This window comes from Notolabrus celidotus, chromosome 23, assembly GCF_009762535.1.
Source record: "Notolabrus celidotus isolate fNotCel1 chromosome 23, fNotCel1.pri, whole genome shotgun sequence".
Taxonomy (NCBI): domain Eukaryota; kingdom Metazoa; phylum Chordata; class Actinopteri; order Labriformes; family Labridae; genus Notolabrus; species Notolabrus celidotus.
In genome coordinates this window covers 11,904,603-11,919,953 of record NC_048294.1, presented here as the reverse complement: position 1 = coordinate 11,919,953, position 15,351 = coordinate 11,904,603, and the positions used below count along the sequence as shown (strand labels likewise).

Below are 15,351 nucleotides of genomic sequence, written 5' to 3'. Positions count from 1 at the left end.
CACGCCGTTTCTTTGATTCAGCACTTCAGTTTGATGTGACCAATCACTATGTTAAACCACTTTGTTTCACACTGCCGATGAAAATATATACATAAGTGCATATATTTGTTTTTTCTTCTTTATCTCTAAAGATTATTCTGGGAACTTAGTTTTGTATGAGATGTTTACTTTCTATATTTTTCATTGTCATTATTTTTTCATGGCTTTTTTTTGTACTAATTTGCATTGTGTTACCAAAGTCTAACACCAAAATAAATTCGGTTATAAAACATGTAGAACTGTTTGTTTGACTCGTCATTTTATGACTGCTGAGCATGACCCCGCTAGCCTTTTCCCCTGTTAATACTTTGCATCTTTAGATGATGGATGCAAAACTGTTATCTGATCTGCACTGAATGCAGCTTTGTGGTCCAAGGGAAATCTACTCTTTCAATGTGGGTGTGTGATGTGTTTTTATGATTTCGATAGAAGAACACCTTGATACCTCACTCACCGCACATTTCCCTGGATGTGTCTGTAGCCTTGGTGTGCAGTGAGACACAAAGCTAGGTCACTTTAATTTGTTTCCTTCTGTCATTTTATAATGTTACTGTAGCAGTCCTCTCATGAAAGTGTGTGAAACTGTTCTGAATCGAGGATAGACAGGAAGCTCAACATGGGAAAGTTATTTCTCAAGGATAAAGGCTGTTTTTTGATCTTTTGTGGTGAGTACTATTTCCTTCCTATCGATTTGATATTCATTTGTAACCCTTTTGCTACTGGCTAATCTGCCTTTTTATATATATATGTGATAGACAATGAAGCCCATAATATGTCAAAAACAGTGTCCGAAACAATTTTAGGTTTAGACCTGAACAGGTGTTAATCATGAAGCTTGTGTAGGTCTGGTGGTTGGACAATACAAGCTACAGACAAGCTAATAGATGATGATTTCTTAGCCGCAGAGACATTTTACAGCTTGTGACACCTTTTTTTTCTCTCTTTTGTAGTAAACAATACCAAAAAGGATGAGGGCCACTGGAAAAATAAATTTGGGAGGGTGGGCCAGCAAAATTTAATTTGTGAAGGTGTCATCTTTTGGGGAATTCTGATATTTAATTAGAATTCCAACTTTAATTTCAGAAAAATAAAGAGTTAATTTGCAAAAACAGATAACTCCGTTTTTATAACTATTCAAAAAACATATTTATTTTTGATATAGATTCCTTATAAAGTTGCATTTTCTAGATACCTCTGATTAGTAAAGTCATTTTGACTTAGTCAAAGCCACCCAACCTCAGTTGATTGATAATACCAAAAGCCGGTAATAGAAAAACTGTTTTTTTAAACATTTAAACAAGTGATTTTACAGTTTTGGCAAATTAACTCCTCAAATAGTTTTTTAGGACAAAGGTTTAATTTTTTTTTTAATTCTGACATTACAGTAAGATTTTTTTTTCCACAGAATTCCAGTAAAAAGTCAGAATTCTGACTTTAATTGTGACAGAATTTAAAAAACATAAATTTTTTACTCGTCCGTTCAGAAGCCTTAAAAGGATGTGATTAATTCATTTTATTTACTCAGTTTTCTTGAGATAACGAGTTAACTTTGTTGTTATCTCAACTTATTTTTTTCCTGATAATAGTATAATTTATCTTGTTTTATCTTGTTTTTGATCTTCAAACTGTAAAATAAATGTCTCGTAACAAAATGTCTTTTTATTCTTTACTGAGGCAAAATTTCTAAACGTTTGTGACAAAAAACAATTAAATTAAATTAACTACTAACAGGCCTTTCCTATTATCTGAAGTTACTTGGTTACCATTTGTATAAATGTGCTACTTTTATGTTTAGTAAATAAGCCCTTAAAGAACATGATTAAATACATTTTATCCTCTCAACTTACTTTTCTCGTTATCTTGAGAAAACAAAGCTTTGTTTTTTCGAGAAAACGAGAAAATTAACTTGATATCTCGAGAAAACCGAGAAAATAAAATGTATTTTATCATGTCCTTTTATAGCTTCTGTACATCCCTCCTCAAAATGCTGTTTTTTTCAGTGACCCTTATCCTCTTCGTTCCTAAAGAGAAAAGAAAGTCATTCATAAACAAACATGTACTTTTTATTTGCTGCACTATCATAAGAACTTGTTAGTTTGTATCTTGATGCCTGTTCTAGCCTATTAAACACTCCATGGTTCTGGCATGTAAACTAAGATTAGCTACCAACACAGAGCACAAATGAAATTCAAGCGATCTTGTTTTTTTACTGAGGTCTTTGTTGTGAGGCCATTCTGGTCAGATGTGATGAATGCAACCACATTTTAGTCTGACTGCTTAGCCGTCAACCTTCCTCTGTGTTTACGTGTCTCCTCAGCTCTGATGGTGTCGTACAGCGCTACAGAGAGAGAGTACTTCCATCAGTGGATGAATCGCACCTGGGATGAGGCTCGGAACCATTGCCAGGTACAACATCAAAGCACAAATTAGAATGCCCATTTTAACAGCAGACTTCAACGTCTTTAAGGGTTTGCACAACATTTCTTAATGTGTAAATAGGTTTAAATTAAAGTTTATTCGTCTTGTAGGAGTAAATACTGAATTATATTTTCTGAGGCACATTTGGGGTTGTAGCTGATTTGAATGCCAGGTGGGCATGATGCAGCTGCTCGCCTCCTCTCCACCATTTTGCCTGTTTTGGGGCGCTGTTGGCCTAGCAGTCTAGCCGGCGCCCCATGTATAGACATTGTCACAGAGGTCTCAGGTTTGATCCCAGCCTCGAGAATTTCCTGCATGTCCTCCCCCTCTCTCTGCTCCCCACACTTCCTGTCTCTCTTAAGCTGTCCTGTCCATTAAAGGTGAAAATGCCCCAAAACATATTACTTTAAAGGTACAGTCACTATTCCACTATTTCCAATATGGTGCCCGAAAGGTTTGGGACATAAAAAGAATAGACGCTGCATCGACCACTACTACCTACTGGCACTGACGAGCCGTGGGGCCGCCATCTTGGTCTGGTCACCCGCTCCACTCAGTGTAATCTGTTTGGCAGGCGCAACTAAGTGTCAGCGCATTTAACCAATCAATACTCGCTGAATATTAAACTGATTTTCATGCTTTTTTTTTCTGCAAACATAATACATGTATGTCTGATACAGGACACATGGTTCGGCGTATTTTAATATTCATAGTGGGCTTAACAGTATTAGTATACTCTGATATGTGATATATTTGATGTATGATAGGTATTCTGCCACACAGTGCTCTGGCATCTTGAAGTCTCTGCTGCTTCAGTTTACGTTTACAGGTAGGATCATGGGTAGGATGACCGGACCAAGATGGCGGCCGTATTTCTTGCACCCCAGCAGCCAATGCGGCGTCTACTCTTTATATGTCTATGACTGGGACTGCATGTTTGTTTTACACAGTCTGTGGTACATGGTTTGCCAAACCTGCACCACATTCCCTCCAGCAGAAATGCTGTGAACACTTCAGTTGGACTTCTGATTGAGGGTAACCCTTTGACCCCTGCTGTCAAAGATTGGCTGTTTTCAAACCGCCTATATACTAGTAGTACACAGTGACATGGCCAAAATTCAGCAGTAGTAGTAGTATGTGAACAAGAGCAGAATCTGCAGTATGCCAAAACTCCCCGGATGTCGTACTGATTCGGGAAAATTCTCAGTGTGCATCGGACCAGTCTCCCCATGTACTGTTTCCCACAATGCACAGCAGTAACGTTCCGCTTCTTCTTTTTTCTGTATATGATGGCGGGCACTTTGTTTTTAAGTGCTGTGAAAATTATTAAATTCCTAATAAACCACTTTTGTTACTTTTTAATTCATAAGTGATGCTAAATAAGCAGTTTATCTATCAGCTTGGCCGTTGTTTACTTCTGCCTTCCAAAACCCGTAATCCAGTGACGCCTGACCCAGCATCCTGCAGAACAGATCGAACAGAACACTCATACTACATACCACCTTCAAAAGCAGTATGCAGTAAATACTGTATACTACGTTAGTAGCTAGTATGTAGCAGGTGGTTTCAAAAACAGCCTCAGTCTATAATCTCCTGCTTACTTCCTGTCAGGTCTGTTTCAAAGACCTGGTGACCCTGACGCCTGAAAACATCCAAACCATCGTCCTGAAATTCCCTTCTGAGTCCTGGGTTGGCCTTCGAAAGAATTTCTACTCCTGCAGCAACTTAACCAGCAACACCACCATCCATGGAAGCAGCAACACCACCATCAGTGGAAGCAGCAACACCACCATCCATGGAACCAGCTACTCCACCAGTAACTCCACCAGCAGCATCCGTATGCCCTGGTCCAGCTGGGCCAACGGGGACCCCCTAACCTTCCAGAACTGGTACCCTGGTTGGCCCCATTTTAAATCCTCACCCCCAAAAACAGATTGCTGCAGCTGCTCCTGCACATGCCCAGCAACATCAAACCCAAGCATGACAACACAAAGAGTGACAACCGCCGCCCCGTTCACAGACTTTTCAACCCAAGATGTGACGAACTTCAGCACATTTACGGAAGACGGAATGGAAAATCAAACTGAAAAAATGACACATTTTATTGACCCCATAACTATGACAACCCGAACCAACTTGCCAATAGAAGCAGAGTGCATGAAATCGCCTATGACGACGCCGGTTGTCCCTGAAATTGATGAGAACTACATCGAGGACTCATGTGTGGCCATGCTTAGCTTCGGGGCCTGGATAGAAAAGGACTGCTCCGAGCTTCTGCCTTTCATATGTTATGAAGGTAAAAGTCTTAAAAATATCTTTTTACTCATTTAAACACAAGTGACTTGACTTTATCTGCTTTAACATTCCTCTCACTCAACACTATTCCTTACTTGAGACATTTTCATCCTCCGTATATCAAGATACAAAATCATAACAGAAGGACAAAATGTATATATACATATCTTTATATGGCTCTTTTTTTTTACCTTTATTGATAAGTCTCAGGTTCTTTGTCAATGATCAATCTTCATCTAATTCTCAGATCGCTTCTTTGGTCAAGCCAACGTGACCAACGTGACCTCCAGCAGCGCCGTCCTAGCATGGCTGCCCGTACCCGGTGACATTAGCGACTACAGAGTGGAGGCCAAAGATGAAAAAGGGCACATGGACAACCTGACTAATTTAACCTTTCATCCTGAGAACCTGACTCATTTAACCCTTGACCTTGAGAACCTGACAGCAGGAAGCCACTACTCAGTGCAGGTGTTCGCTGTGAAGTGTCAGAGAGACCTCCACCCTCAGGAGGTCGACTTCTACACCAGTGAGTTTGTCTTTCTTTGTCTGCGTTTCAGATCATCTTGTGTTATTTTGTCAATATGTGCCGATATAGATTCTGTCTTAATGTGATCTTTGTAAGAGAAGTTAAAGCTCCTGTCAGGAGTTTTTAGCTGGTTATGAAGCTACAGTGGCCCTGAAGGACAAAAAAAATGTTACAAAGGATGAAACACTTTTATAAAGTTGGAGACAAATTTACATTTTGGACAACATTTTTACTTTTTATAAAACAAAATTACCTCAGCAAAACACTTTTACCAAGGACAAAACAAATTTACATTTAAGAGAACAAAATTTACAAAAGCTGAAATACTTTAACAATTTCTGAAACAAATTAACATTTCATTTTTACGGAAAGGGAATGTACCAAAACCGGAAGTGATCCAGAAGTGATCGAGTGAGGGGCCATTTAGTTTGTTTAGATGGAGAGAAGCCAAACGAAGCGACATGGTTTACATATTAGGACATCCTCGGGTCTCAGAGTGAGGTGTCAGACCTCAGATGAAAAAGCATCATGTCTCCAGAAAACCTTCATCATGTGTCAGAATTCAGACAAAACGGCCTCAGACCACATAACCTCAGGCTAAAAGGAGTCAGGCTAAAAGGAGTCAGACTTAACGGTAAAAGTGTTCCGTTGTTTGTAAAATTGTCTCCAACTTTGTAAAAGTGTTTCATCTTTTGTAAATTTGTTTTGTCCTTCAGGGTCACCGTATGAAACAGGATAAAATTTATACCAACCATCAACATAAAACGTTAAAAGTTGCTGTGTAGTTATATTTGATGCCTCAGATTGCCACCACATCAGGTCAGTGTTTGTGTCTCTGAATAAATCTCTTCATCTCTCTTCAGCACCAAACAAAGTTGAAAACCTCATTGCCTCCAATGTGACAGAAACCTCCATCTCCCTGAGCTGGAACAAACCAGCTGGAGGTGTGGACTTCTATTTAATAGAGCAGCAGGGTAAGCAGGATAAGGAGACTGTTGAAGAGGGAGTGGTGGTCAATGGTTTGGAACCTGGATTTCTTTACAACTTCACCATCCTCTCAGGAGTCAAAGACAGATCCACATGGAGCGAAGAGGCCTCGATCAACCAACACACCAGTGAGTTTATGACACATGAAGTTTACAAGGTTAGGATTATATATGTCAGGACGGATGGATGCAGCTGTCAAGTTATACCGTATTCTCTTTCCTCTGCAGACGTTCAGATTTAAACGTCTCTCTTCTCTTTTCAGAGCCGGGGAAAGTGTCCGACCTGACGGCGTCCGATAACACCAACATCTCACTGCAGCTCACCTGGAAGCCACCCAAGGGACTCCGCTTGACTTTCTCAGTGAAGGCTGTGCCCAGTGACAGTAATGAGTATGTGCTTTTAGAAAGACACAAATAAATTCAAATTAGTCAAATTAACATAATTCATTGCTGTTGTGTAGAAACCTCACATCTCCTAATCCACTACTTTGCAGGAAATACAAAAAAAGTGTTGTAAATAACTCTTCATGGGATTCAGTTTGAAGTTTTTTCATTGTTTGAAATTTAAGAAGGCCCTCTGACAGATGTAAGGGGTGACTGATAGCACTGTTTTATGCAAAAAACTAAAATGATGAGTTATGGAGATACGAGATAACAATATATTTACTGTGATATGGGCTTTTAGCTGAATATTAATTGAGTGCCACCTGGAGGTCTTTAACAACAATCTGATGATTGATGTGACATTTCTGCTGGGGCTTAAATGTCCCATGAGTTGATCATAATTCAACTTAAGAGGAAAATTGTTCCATTTTCAGGTCCATTTTTAAAATGTTCAGTACTTTTTATAACCTTGTAACTTGAAAAGTTAGGATATGAAGTTACGAAAGATACAATAGAACCTTAATCATCTTGAAGAAAATTCTGCTGTCAGATCGCCCTAAGAAATAAGAGTTTACAAAAACAATATTCCTAGCAAAAATATCAAGACATACAAAAAACCTCAGAGTATCAAAAAAGTATGAAGTGGCAAAAAAAAAAAAGATAATTAAAATTCCAATATCATCACCCTATTAAAATTATGTCCTAAGTCATTTTTTGTAAGTTTTTGGAAAAACACAAAAACCTTACCAAATGCAGAGCATATGATATTTATCAATCACTTCAATCACAAAGGCCTTGACAGTGGATGACTGCTGACATACACAGAACGTTCGTGAGTCAATTATGTAACATTAAAGAATAAAGTGACTTTGGCCAATTTTCAAACATTCTAGTGTGACTAAGGCAACTTTAAACCTGGCTTAAACTGCCCTTTCATTCCATAGTGCAAACTCAAAACTGAAATTACCCTGAGTTAAATTAAACAAATGTCAGGTAAATCAAAATTGGTCAGGAGGCAGTCCCTTTCCTCACTTCTCCAGGTCTTCTTTGCTGGGTTTTTAATGAACTTAATTCATTTCCAACATCCAGTTTTGACAACTTTTTGAAACCTGACTATTAATTGTCCTTTAATTCCATAAAGCAAACTCAAAACGTAAATAACTCTAATCTAAATTGAACAAATGTCAGGTCAATCAAACGCTGAAGAGGCATGTCCCTCTCCTCACTTGTCCAGGTCTTCTTTGCTGGGTTTTTCACAGTACTATTCAGTTTATCCCCTGAATCTTCATTCTCGGTCATTTTGATTTGCCTAACTATGTGACAAATTGTCAAAGAAGTGATGACACTCGACGGATGTATCTTAAAGAATCACAAATTTTGACTTAGGAGAAGAATAAAATGGCCTAAGTCACCCTCTTGACATAGGCCATTGTCCTGTAGGGCATAAAGAGCAGAATCCTTTCAAGGATTAGGACGATTTTACCAGAACTGGCCAGAATCATCAAGAGATGATTTAGGCCAAAAACTCATTTTCGTCAAAAAATGACTTAGGCCATTATTGTAATAGGGTGACGATATGTAGAGTAACAGCAGAATTAGTAAAAAAAGAGGTTGTTAAAACTTACATAAGACCTGAGATATAATAAGGTAAGATAGCATAATGTTACATGATAATAAAAAAATGAAAAGCACATGATCATTACAGTAAAAATAATGTTATACATGGTAATGATCAATGAAAGGTGAAAACCTGTTATTCCATATGATAATAAAAGTAGTACAGCACATGATAGAAAAGTAATGTTACATTTTTTTTTTACTCAACCTCAATTTTGCTAAAGGTTCAATGTTAGTGGGCTAATGTTACCAGCTAACACAGATAACCAGGAGTTTGTTTTACAACCTTTCATTCTCTGAATGTGACTGACAATGCTGCTTATGAATCATGCCCTAATGTAAGTAAATAAGTCTAAATATATATGTTTTAACAACAGATCACCAGTTTTCACTACCGACACTACAGTAAAAGTGAAATCACTGCCAACTGGCTCCAAGATAACTCTCAGTGTGAGAGTTCTGATTAATGACTCGGGAGATAACATTCTGGAGGGAGAAGAAGTGACCATCCACAGCTACACTGGTAACTATTGATATATTGATCGTGAGTCACAGAAACTGAACAAAAACTCTCCTGCTGCTTTGAACGTCACTAATTTAACTCTGTTGTTCCTTCAAAGCTCCTGGACCGATTTCAAACCTGACTCTGGAGCCCCAAAGCAACTCCCTCTCTGCCCAATGGGTCCCTCCTGTGGGTAACTTCTCATCTTACAGTGTTGAGCTGCAGCTCAATGGCAACATAGTGAGCGCAAAAGACAACCTAACAAAGTCAAGTGAGAGCTTTGAGGGATTGAAGGCTGCTACCAAATACAAAGTGATCGTCTGGGCTGTTAGTGGAAATCTCAGAAGCCCGCCAATGGAAGGATTCGAATCCACCAGTAAGTCACTTTTTCACATATTATTTTTTGTTTTTTTCTCTGTTTGTGCGTTTTGAGTTTTAAAATGATTAAATATGAAATATTTAGCATCATCTGTGGTCACTGTTTGTAACTGCAAGTCTGGTTTTTGTATTTGATCAAATGTAAAGAGGAGCTTGTGAACCATTTAACCACGCACACAAACAAACTCATAATATTATAATAAAATAAAGATTTTGAAAAATTACTTTTTTCCTTTAGTTGATTTTGAATTGAATTTCAGCATTAACCTCTGTAACAAAATGATTGCCCTCCTTGTGACTGCTCCACAATTAATAACCTGCCAGTGTTTAGCCAGTGAAAAGCTTTTATTGTGAAATAGGAAATGATTGTTTGAGATCATAAAAAATCACAAGCATTCCCAGATAAATCAATAACCAAAAAGATCATAAAGATACCTCTGACCATATTATAAGTTAATGAAAGCTGCATGTTTTATGACCAGTTAGCTACAGTCAGACAAATGCTAATATTAGTATTCAGAAACCTCAAAGCTGGTATCATTTATTTTTCTATAACTTTATTTACGACGTTTTGAGCTTATATAAGATATAAACATAAACCCATACCGACACACTGAACTTATACAGACAATACCCCATGTGGGTGGTGTTCATGTGGTTCCTGATTCTGAGGAATAAACTGAATAAACAAAAAGACAAGCTAACAGATGGTGATAAAAAAATAAAGATAATCTGACATCAAGTGAAACATAGAAATGTGACATTTATTGATAAGAAACCATAGACGGTATAAAATATGGACGTAGTATCGGTGATGTCACCCATCTGTTTCTGAAGAGCTGTTTTGAGGCCACCCACTCGTCAGCAGCCATATTGCTGCTGACGAGTGATTGTGATGTAAAGAGGCGGGCTTTGAGCCTCCTAGCCAACAGCTACAGTGTTCCCGCCTGTCAATCAAGTCAGCTGTGCCTCTCTTTGGAAGACTCATAATCTAAATATCTTTGAAATTGCTGCGTTAGAAATAAATTCAAACCCCCGTACAGTGTGTGCCGATCGAGAAATGAGCTATCCAGACTACACTCGTCTTTTGTACCAGGCTGTAAACATGTTTATTTCTGCTGTATAGATCGTCTTTTTGAATTGGTCTGTATGTGGTTTCTGGTACTTCCTGAGCCAGCCTCAAGTAGATCCTCGATGTACTGCAGTTTTTAGCACTTCTGCATTGGACTCATATTTTTAGACCGGAGGTTGCCGCTTGTAATCAGAGACAACTCCTTTACCAATTCAACAAAGGGAGACCATACTTTGGTAACTTTTTTAGGGAAACCTCTCAGTGTGTGTTTAATTTTCTCTAATTGGAGCAGAGGCAGCAACTCATGTACCCATCATCTAAAGGGAGGGGTGTTATTAGATTTCCAACTCATTAGGATGAGTCTGCGTGCGATGAGGCAACCAAATAGTACTGCTTTCTTCTGTGCATTTGTGGCATGAATTTCCGTAGGCATCACCAGCAGAGAGGCAGTCAAATACTGAGGACCAGAAATTGACCATGGAACGGCAAGACCAGAACATATGGCCTAACGAGATTGGGTTATCGCATCTAGTCCTAGCTAGTATTATTACCATTTAGTAGAAATTAGTTGAATGCTAACATTACTTTTAGAGTGATAATAGAGAAGGCATTGATAGATTAAGCTTTGACAAAAATCAAACCATTTAACCCTCCTGTTATGTTCGTTTCTCTGGAACAGCAATAATGTTCCTGGGTCAATTTGACCCGGGGCATATTCAATTATCCAAAAGTGTCAGAACCCGAAAAATCCAAATACACATTTTTTTAAATCAAATTTCTAACTCCATTACTAACCATTCAAATCAGATTTAGTCCATTGGTGTTTTTTAATTCTCTCAGATCATGGTTCAATGAAGATAATTCACTCGATTTTCATGAAAATTTATCTTAAAACTTTTTTTAATGTACATTGGAAAGCCCTATATATAAATACAATAGTTTTACATTACATTGATTTTTGTTTATTTTATTTTAAATTTTGAATTATTTTTTTATATGAAGTGATGTTGATAAATTAACACGACTCCTCTTCTGTCACATGCTGCCCAGATTTTATGCTGCATGCAGCTGGTTGTGAAGGCATATATTACCTAAAATAGACTTTAAGAAGGGTCAATTTGACCCGCAACATAACAGGAGGGTTAAACTACAGCTAGTATTAGTCACAACACAACCCCTTCAAAGGAGCTAGCTTTCATAGCCTTCTTTAACAGCTCAGTCTGAACTGAAATGAGACGGTCTGATGGTTAAACTGTGAATTCAGCATTCAGCTACTTCCTAGCTAGTGTAATATTAGTATGAAAGTAGCTGAATGCAAATATGAACTGTTATTTAAAGGTAGATAATTGGTTATCATCCATGTTGTTTAGTGTTTAGTGTAAAAGTTTAAATTCTTGGACTGCATTCAGACAACTCAACCTCCCCTTGCTTCTCTTTATTTCAGATCCTTTGCCCCCGACTAATCTGACTGTCACTCATGCTGACAAAACCAAGATCACGTTCCAGTGGAAGGCACCTGTCAACACCTCATCAGTCTTGTACTCTGTTAAAATCAGCTCCAGCTTCTGGGGTCACAGCTTCAACAAAACCATAAACCAAACCAACTACACGTTTGAAGGCTTGAAATCCGGGACAAAGTACCAGTTTGAAGTGCAAACAGTGGCAGGTCGGAAATCAAGTAATTCAGTGACTTTGTCACATTTTACAGGTGAGAATCCCCCGACCCAGAACACAGCACTGATCTCTCTGAACACATTTTACTGGGTAGATCATTCTTAACCCTCTGGCAGCCTTGAGTTTCTCTTTGCTTAAAACTAAGACGAGGCTTTTTGACACATGTGAGAAACAAAATAAGGAATATTCAGAATCAGAGTGTTGAGAGGCAGCTGTTCTAATCCGCTTCTTCTGGGATTAAGGTAATCCTGAATCCTTGATAAAAAAACTAAGATTGGAATTTCAAGATTTGATCCTGTCCAAAAGCTTTTTTTTTATCAGTCCAATCTGAAACATGTTACAGGTTTGATTAATATTGATCATAGTAGTAGCAGTTTGCAGAAGACTTTAATTTAGTGATTTTGTAGCTTTCTTTAACCCTTCTGTTATTTTTGTTTCTCAGAAACAGCAATAATGTTCCTGGGTCAATTTAACGCAGGGCATGTTTAATTATCCAAAAAAGTCAGAACCCCAAAAAATCCCAATGAACATTTTTTAAATCTCATTATTAACCCCATTACTAACCATTTTAATCAATATTTAGTGCAATGGTGTTCTTTAATTTTAACAGATCATGGTTCAATGAGGATAACTCACTTGTTTTTAATGAAAATTCATGTTAAAAGGTTGTGTGTGCGTGTGTGTAGGAGTGGGGTGAAATATGTCACACAGTTGAAAAGAAACAATTAGTATTTGACACTTCTGGCTCCTTTTAGCTTCCACGTTGACTGCTGGGTCAAATTGACCCACAAACAGTATATCTATAAACATGCAGGGGGGGTTGCAAATATGTGAAATCAACCATTTTAATTTTATATGTTGGTTTCACCTATTAAGCCAAGCAGAAGAAGTTTCATACCGAAAAAATACTTTTAACAATTTTTTACTTATTTTTTTAACTTTAAAAAGGGTCAATTTGACCCGCAACATAACAGATGGAGTTTAGAAATTGATATTTTTTTTTTGTAATATTTAGCAGTCAAATTGTAGATTATGAAATACAGTTTATATAGATTCAAATGCTCCCTCCTGTCGTTGTAGGAACAATCATCTAAACCAAAATTCTTCGAGGAGTTTGCTCAAAAACTGGATGCTTCTGAACAAACTAAATAAGTCCAATAAATAAGATTATACCAGACAGTTCCCAGAGAAACAAATCAAATGTGTATTTTAAGTTCTACTGAATGGCAGGCAATTGTATAACAAATACAAGTAACCAAAACCGCTCCAGTTTACCTGGAACCCCTCATCCAGGTCTACTGCCCTTCTCGCCCGCTACGCTCAGCCTCTGAAAAGCGCCTAGTGCTCCCAGCACACAAGGCCTCAAAATCACTAGCTTGACTCTTCTCTTCTGTTGTCCCTAAATGGTGGAATGAATTGGCCAACTCCATTCGATCTGCAGAGTCCCTCTCTACTTTCAAAAGACAGCTAAAGACCCAGCTCTTTAGGAAGCACTATCCATTTAGCTAGACTGTTCTCCACTGTTGTCCCCAGTGGCAGATCATGTCTTCCAGCTACGACTGACTCACACTGTCCTGCTCTACTCTGGGAATCTGGTGTTCAGCTCTTGAGTGACCCAGCACTTGGTACTTTGGTCATTATTGTGGTGATGTTAATTGTTGATGATGATAATGGAAGGTCTTAAATTGGTTGGTTGCTTCATTGTAGATGTTCCTTATTTTGAAAAAAAAAAAAAAAAAAAAAAAAATCCTTATTTACTTTTGTGCATTGCCTTTACACTGCTTGGCAGTACCTGCACCCAAATTGACTTGAAGCACTTTGTTACTCTTACTGATCTTGTTTCCTCTTGTCTAGATCTTTGCTTGTGTTGTTCTTGTTCTCGTATGTACGTCGCTTTGGATAAAAGCGTCTGCTAAATGACATTGTAACATTGTAACATATTTTAACTAGAAACACAAGTATGAGGAAGTTCATTGAAAGTCCATTTGTTTGAATAACTGGCAACCAAAGTGACATAACAAACTGTGAACAGGAGCGCATTCATATCCCTCCACATTTGAATTTTACAGCGTTCACACTTCCTCTTCACACAATCTCTGTTTGTTCCTCAGAGGCAGACATACGGGAGATCAGCGTGTCCATGCTGTGCTCATCCACAGAGCCTCTCCTCTGTGGTAAGGAGGACACAAAAAAGAGTGTTTTAAGTCAGGTATGTCAGTCGCCACTCCGACCGCGTAACACAAAGTCGTCCATCGACAGTACTTTGATCTTCATCCATGTTTGTCTTTCTTTTATACATCAGCTGCAGGCACACCTTGGAAGAGAGCTGGGGAATGATGTCTTCTGGAGCCTCGTGGGGCTGAAAACTTAAGAAAAAACTCTGCATAGAATAAGGATTTTTTTTTTTCTTAATTCAACTGTAAACAAAATCAAATATTGAAGCATTTTTTGTGAATTAAATATTGTTAATGTGTCTTTTAAGATTTTAAATGTAGATAAACTGACAATATGTGCTCCCACTCTCCATATCCATAAGAGTTTAAATCATATTAACTTTTTTCTACTTTCTCAGTGTAGTTTTTTCTGTATTCCTCTACAAAAAACAAATAATAACAATAATAATAATAAAAAAAACAATAATAATAATAATACACTTTTATTCAAAATAAGAGAAAAATAATGAAAATCAATATTTAAATCTGTATTTCATGAGTAAAAATGAAAAGAAATGAGTCAAAATATGCTTTCAATTAGTGTTTTATTTTTTTTTATTTTTTTTTATTTTATCTATCTCTTTAAATTAATTTCTTTATTTTTTTTTTCAACTTTTTAATTTTCAGAAAAAAAGAGGTACATTACAAAGGTACAGTAAAAAAATATAACATTTTCTCCCCTCCCTCCCTAATCCCAACTCAGTCCTCTTCTTTCATAATTTAGACATTAAGGGAATTGTATACTTACATAAATATACATACTCACCTTCACATGAGTATTTATATGAAATACAAAAAAAAAAAAAAAGTAAAAGTAAGAATTAGAGTTAAACAAAGTACTGTTAAGCATTGCAAACACTCTGGGGGCTCAACCAAAAGACAACAAGATCCAGGTACCAGCAGCACCCCTGCATCCACACCTACATTTCTCATTTGCCGGCACAAAGAATCCCAATGAGGCCGCATGGCGGGCAGGCAGAAGAGCGGGCACATCATGTAGCCCCCCCGGAGAATGACGTTGCATGAAGCCTATCAACATAATCAATCAGGGGTCTCCAGGTTGAATAAAACGTATAATTTAAATTAATTTCTAAATGTCAGTCTGATGTAACTGAATAAACAGAGAATGATTGTTTCATATGAAGTATCTTGCATATTGGGAGATCCTTGTCAGTGAAAGCTTAACAAATTCACCTCATCAGTCGAGGCAGATGGCTGTCTAACTCGAGTCTAGTCCTGCTCGAGGT

The 15,351-nt window shown here is 37.7% G+C and overlaps 1 protein-coding gene across 1 annotated transcript; it reads left to right on the top strand.

Annotated features, from left to right (window-relative positions):
* Positions 1–517: 517 nt before the first annotated feature.
* On the top strand, positions 518–14,364 carry LOC117807518 (fibronectin). Its single transcript, XM_034676835.1, has 12 exons — positions 518–704; positions 2,357–2,445; positions 4,069–4,753; positions 5,000–5,278; positions 6,142–6,252; positions 6,340–6,393; positions 6,528–6,654; positions 8,643–8,788; positions 8,886–9,143; positions 11,662–11,925; positions 14,003–14,100; positions 14,194–14,364. Exons 1-12 carry the CDS (start codon positions 656–658, stop codon positions 14,260–14,262), a joined length of 2,229 nt encoding a protein of 742 aa, XP_034532726.1. The 5' UTR covers positions 518–655; the 3' UTR covers positions 14,263–14,364.
* The last annotated feature ends 987 nt before the right edge of the window (positions 14,365–15,351 follow it).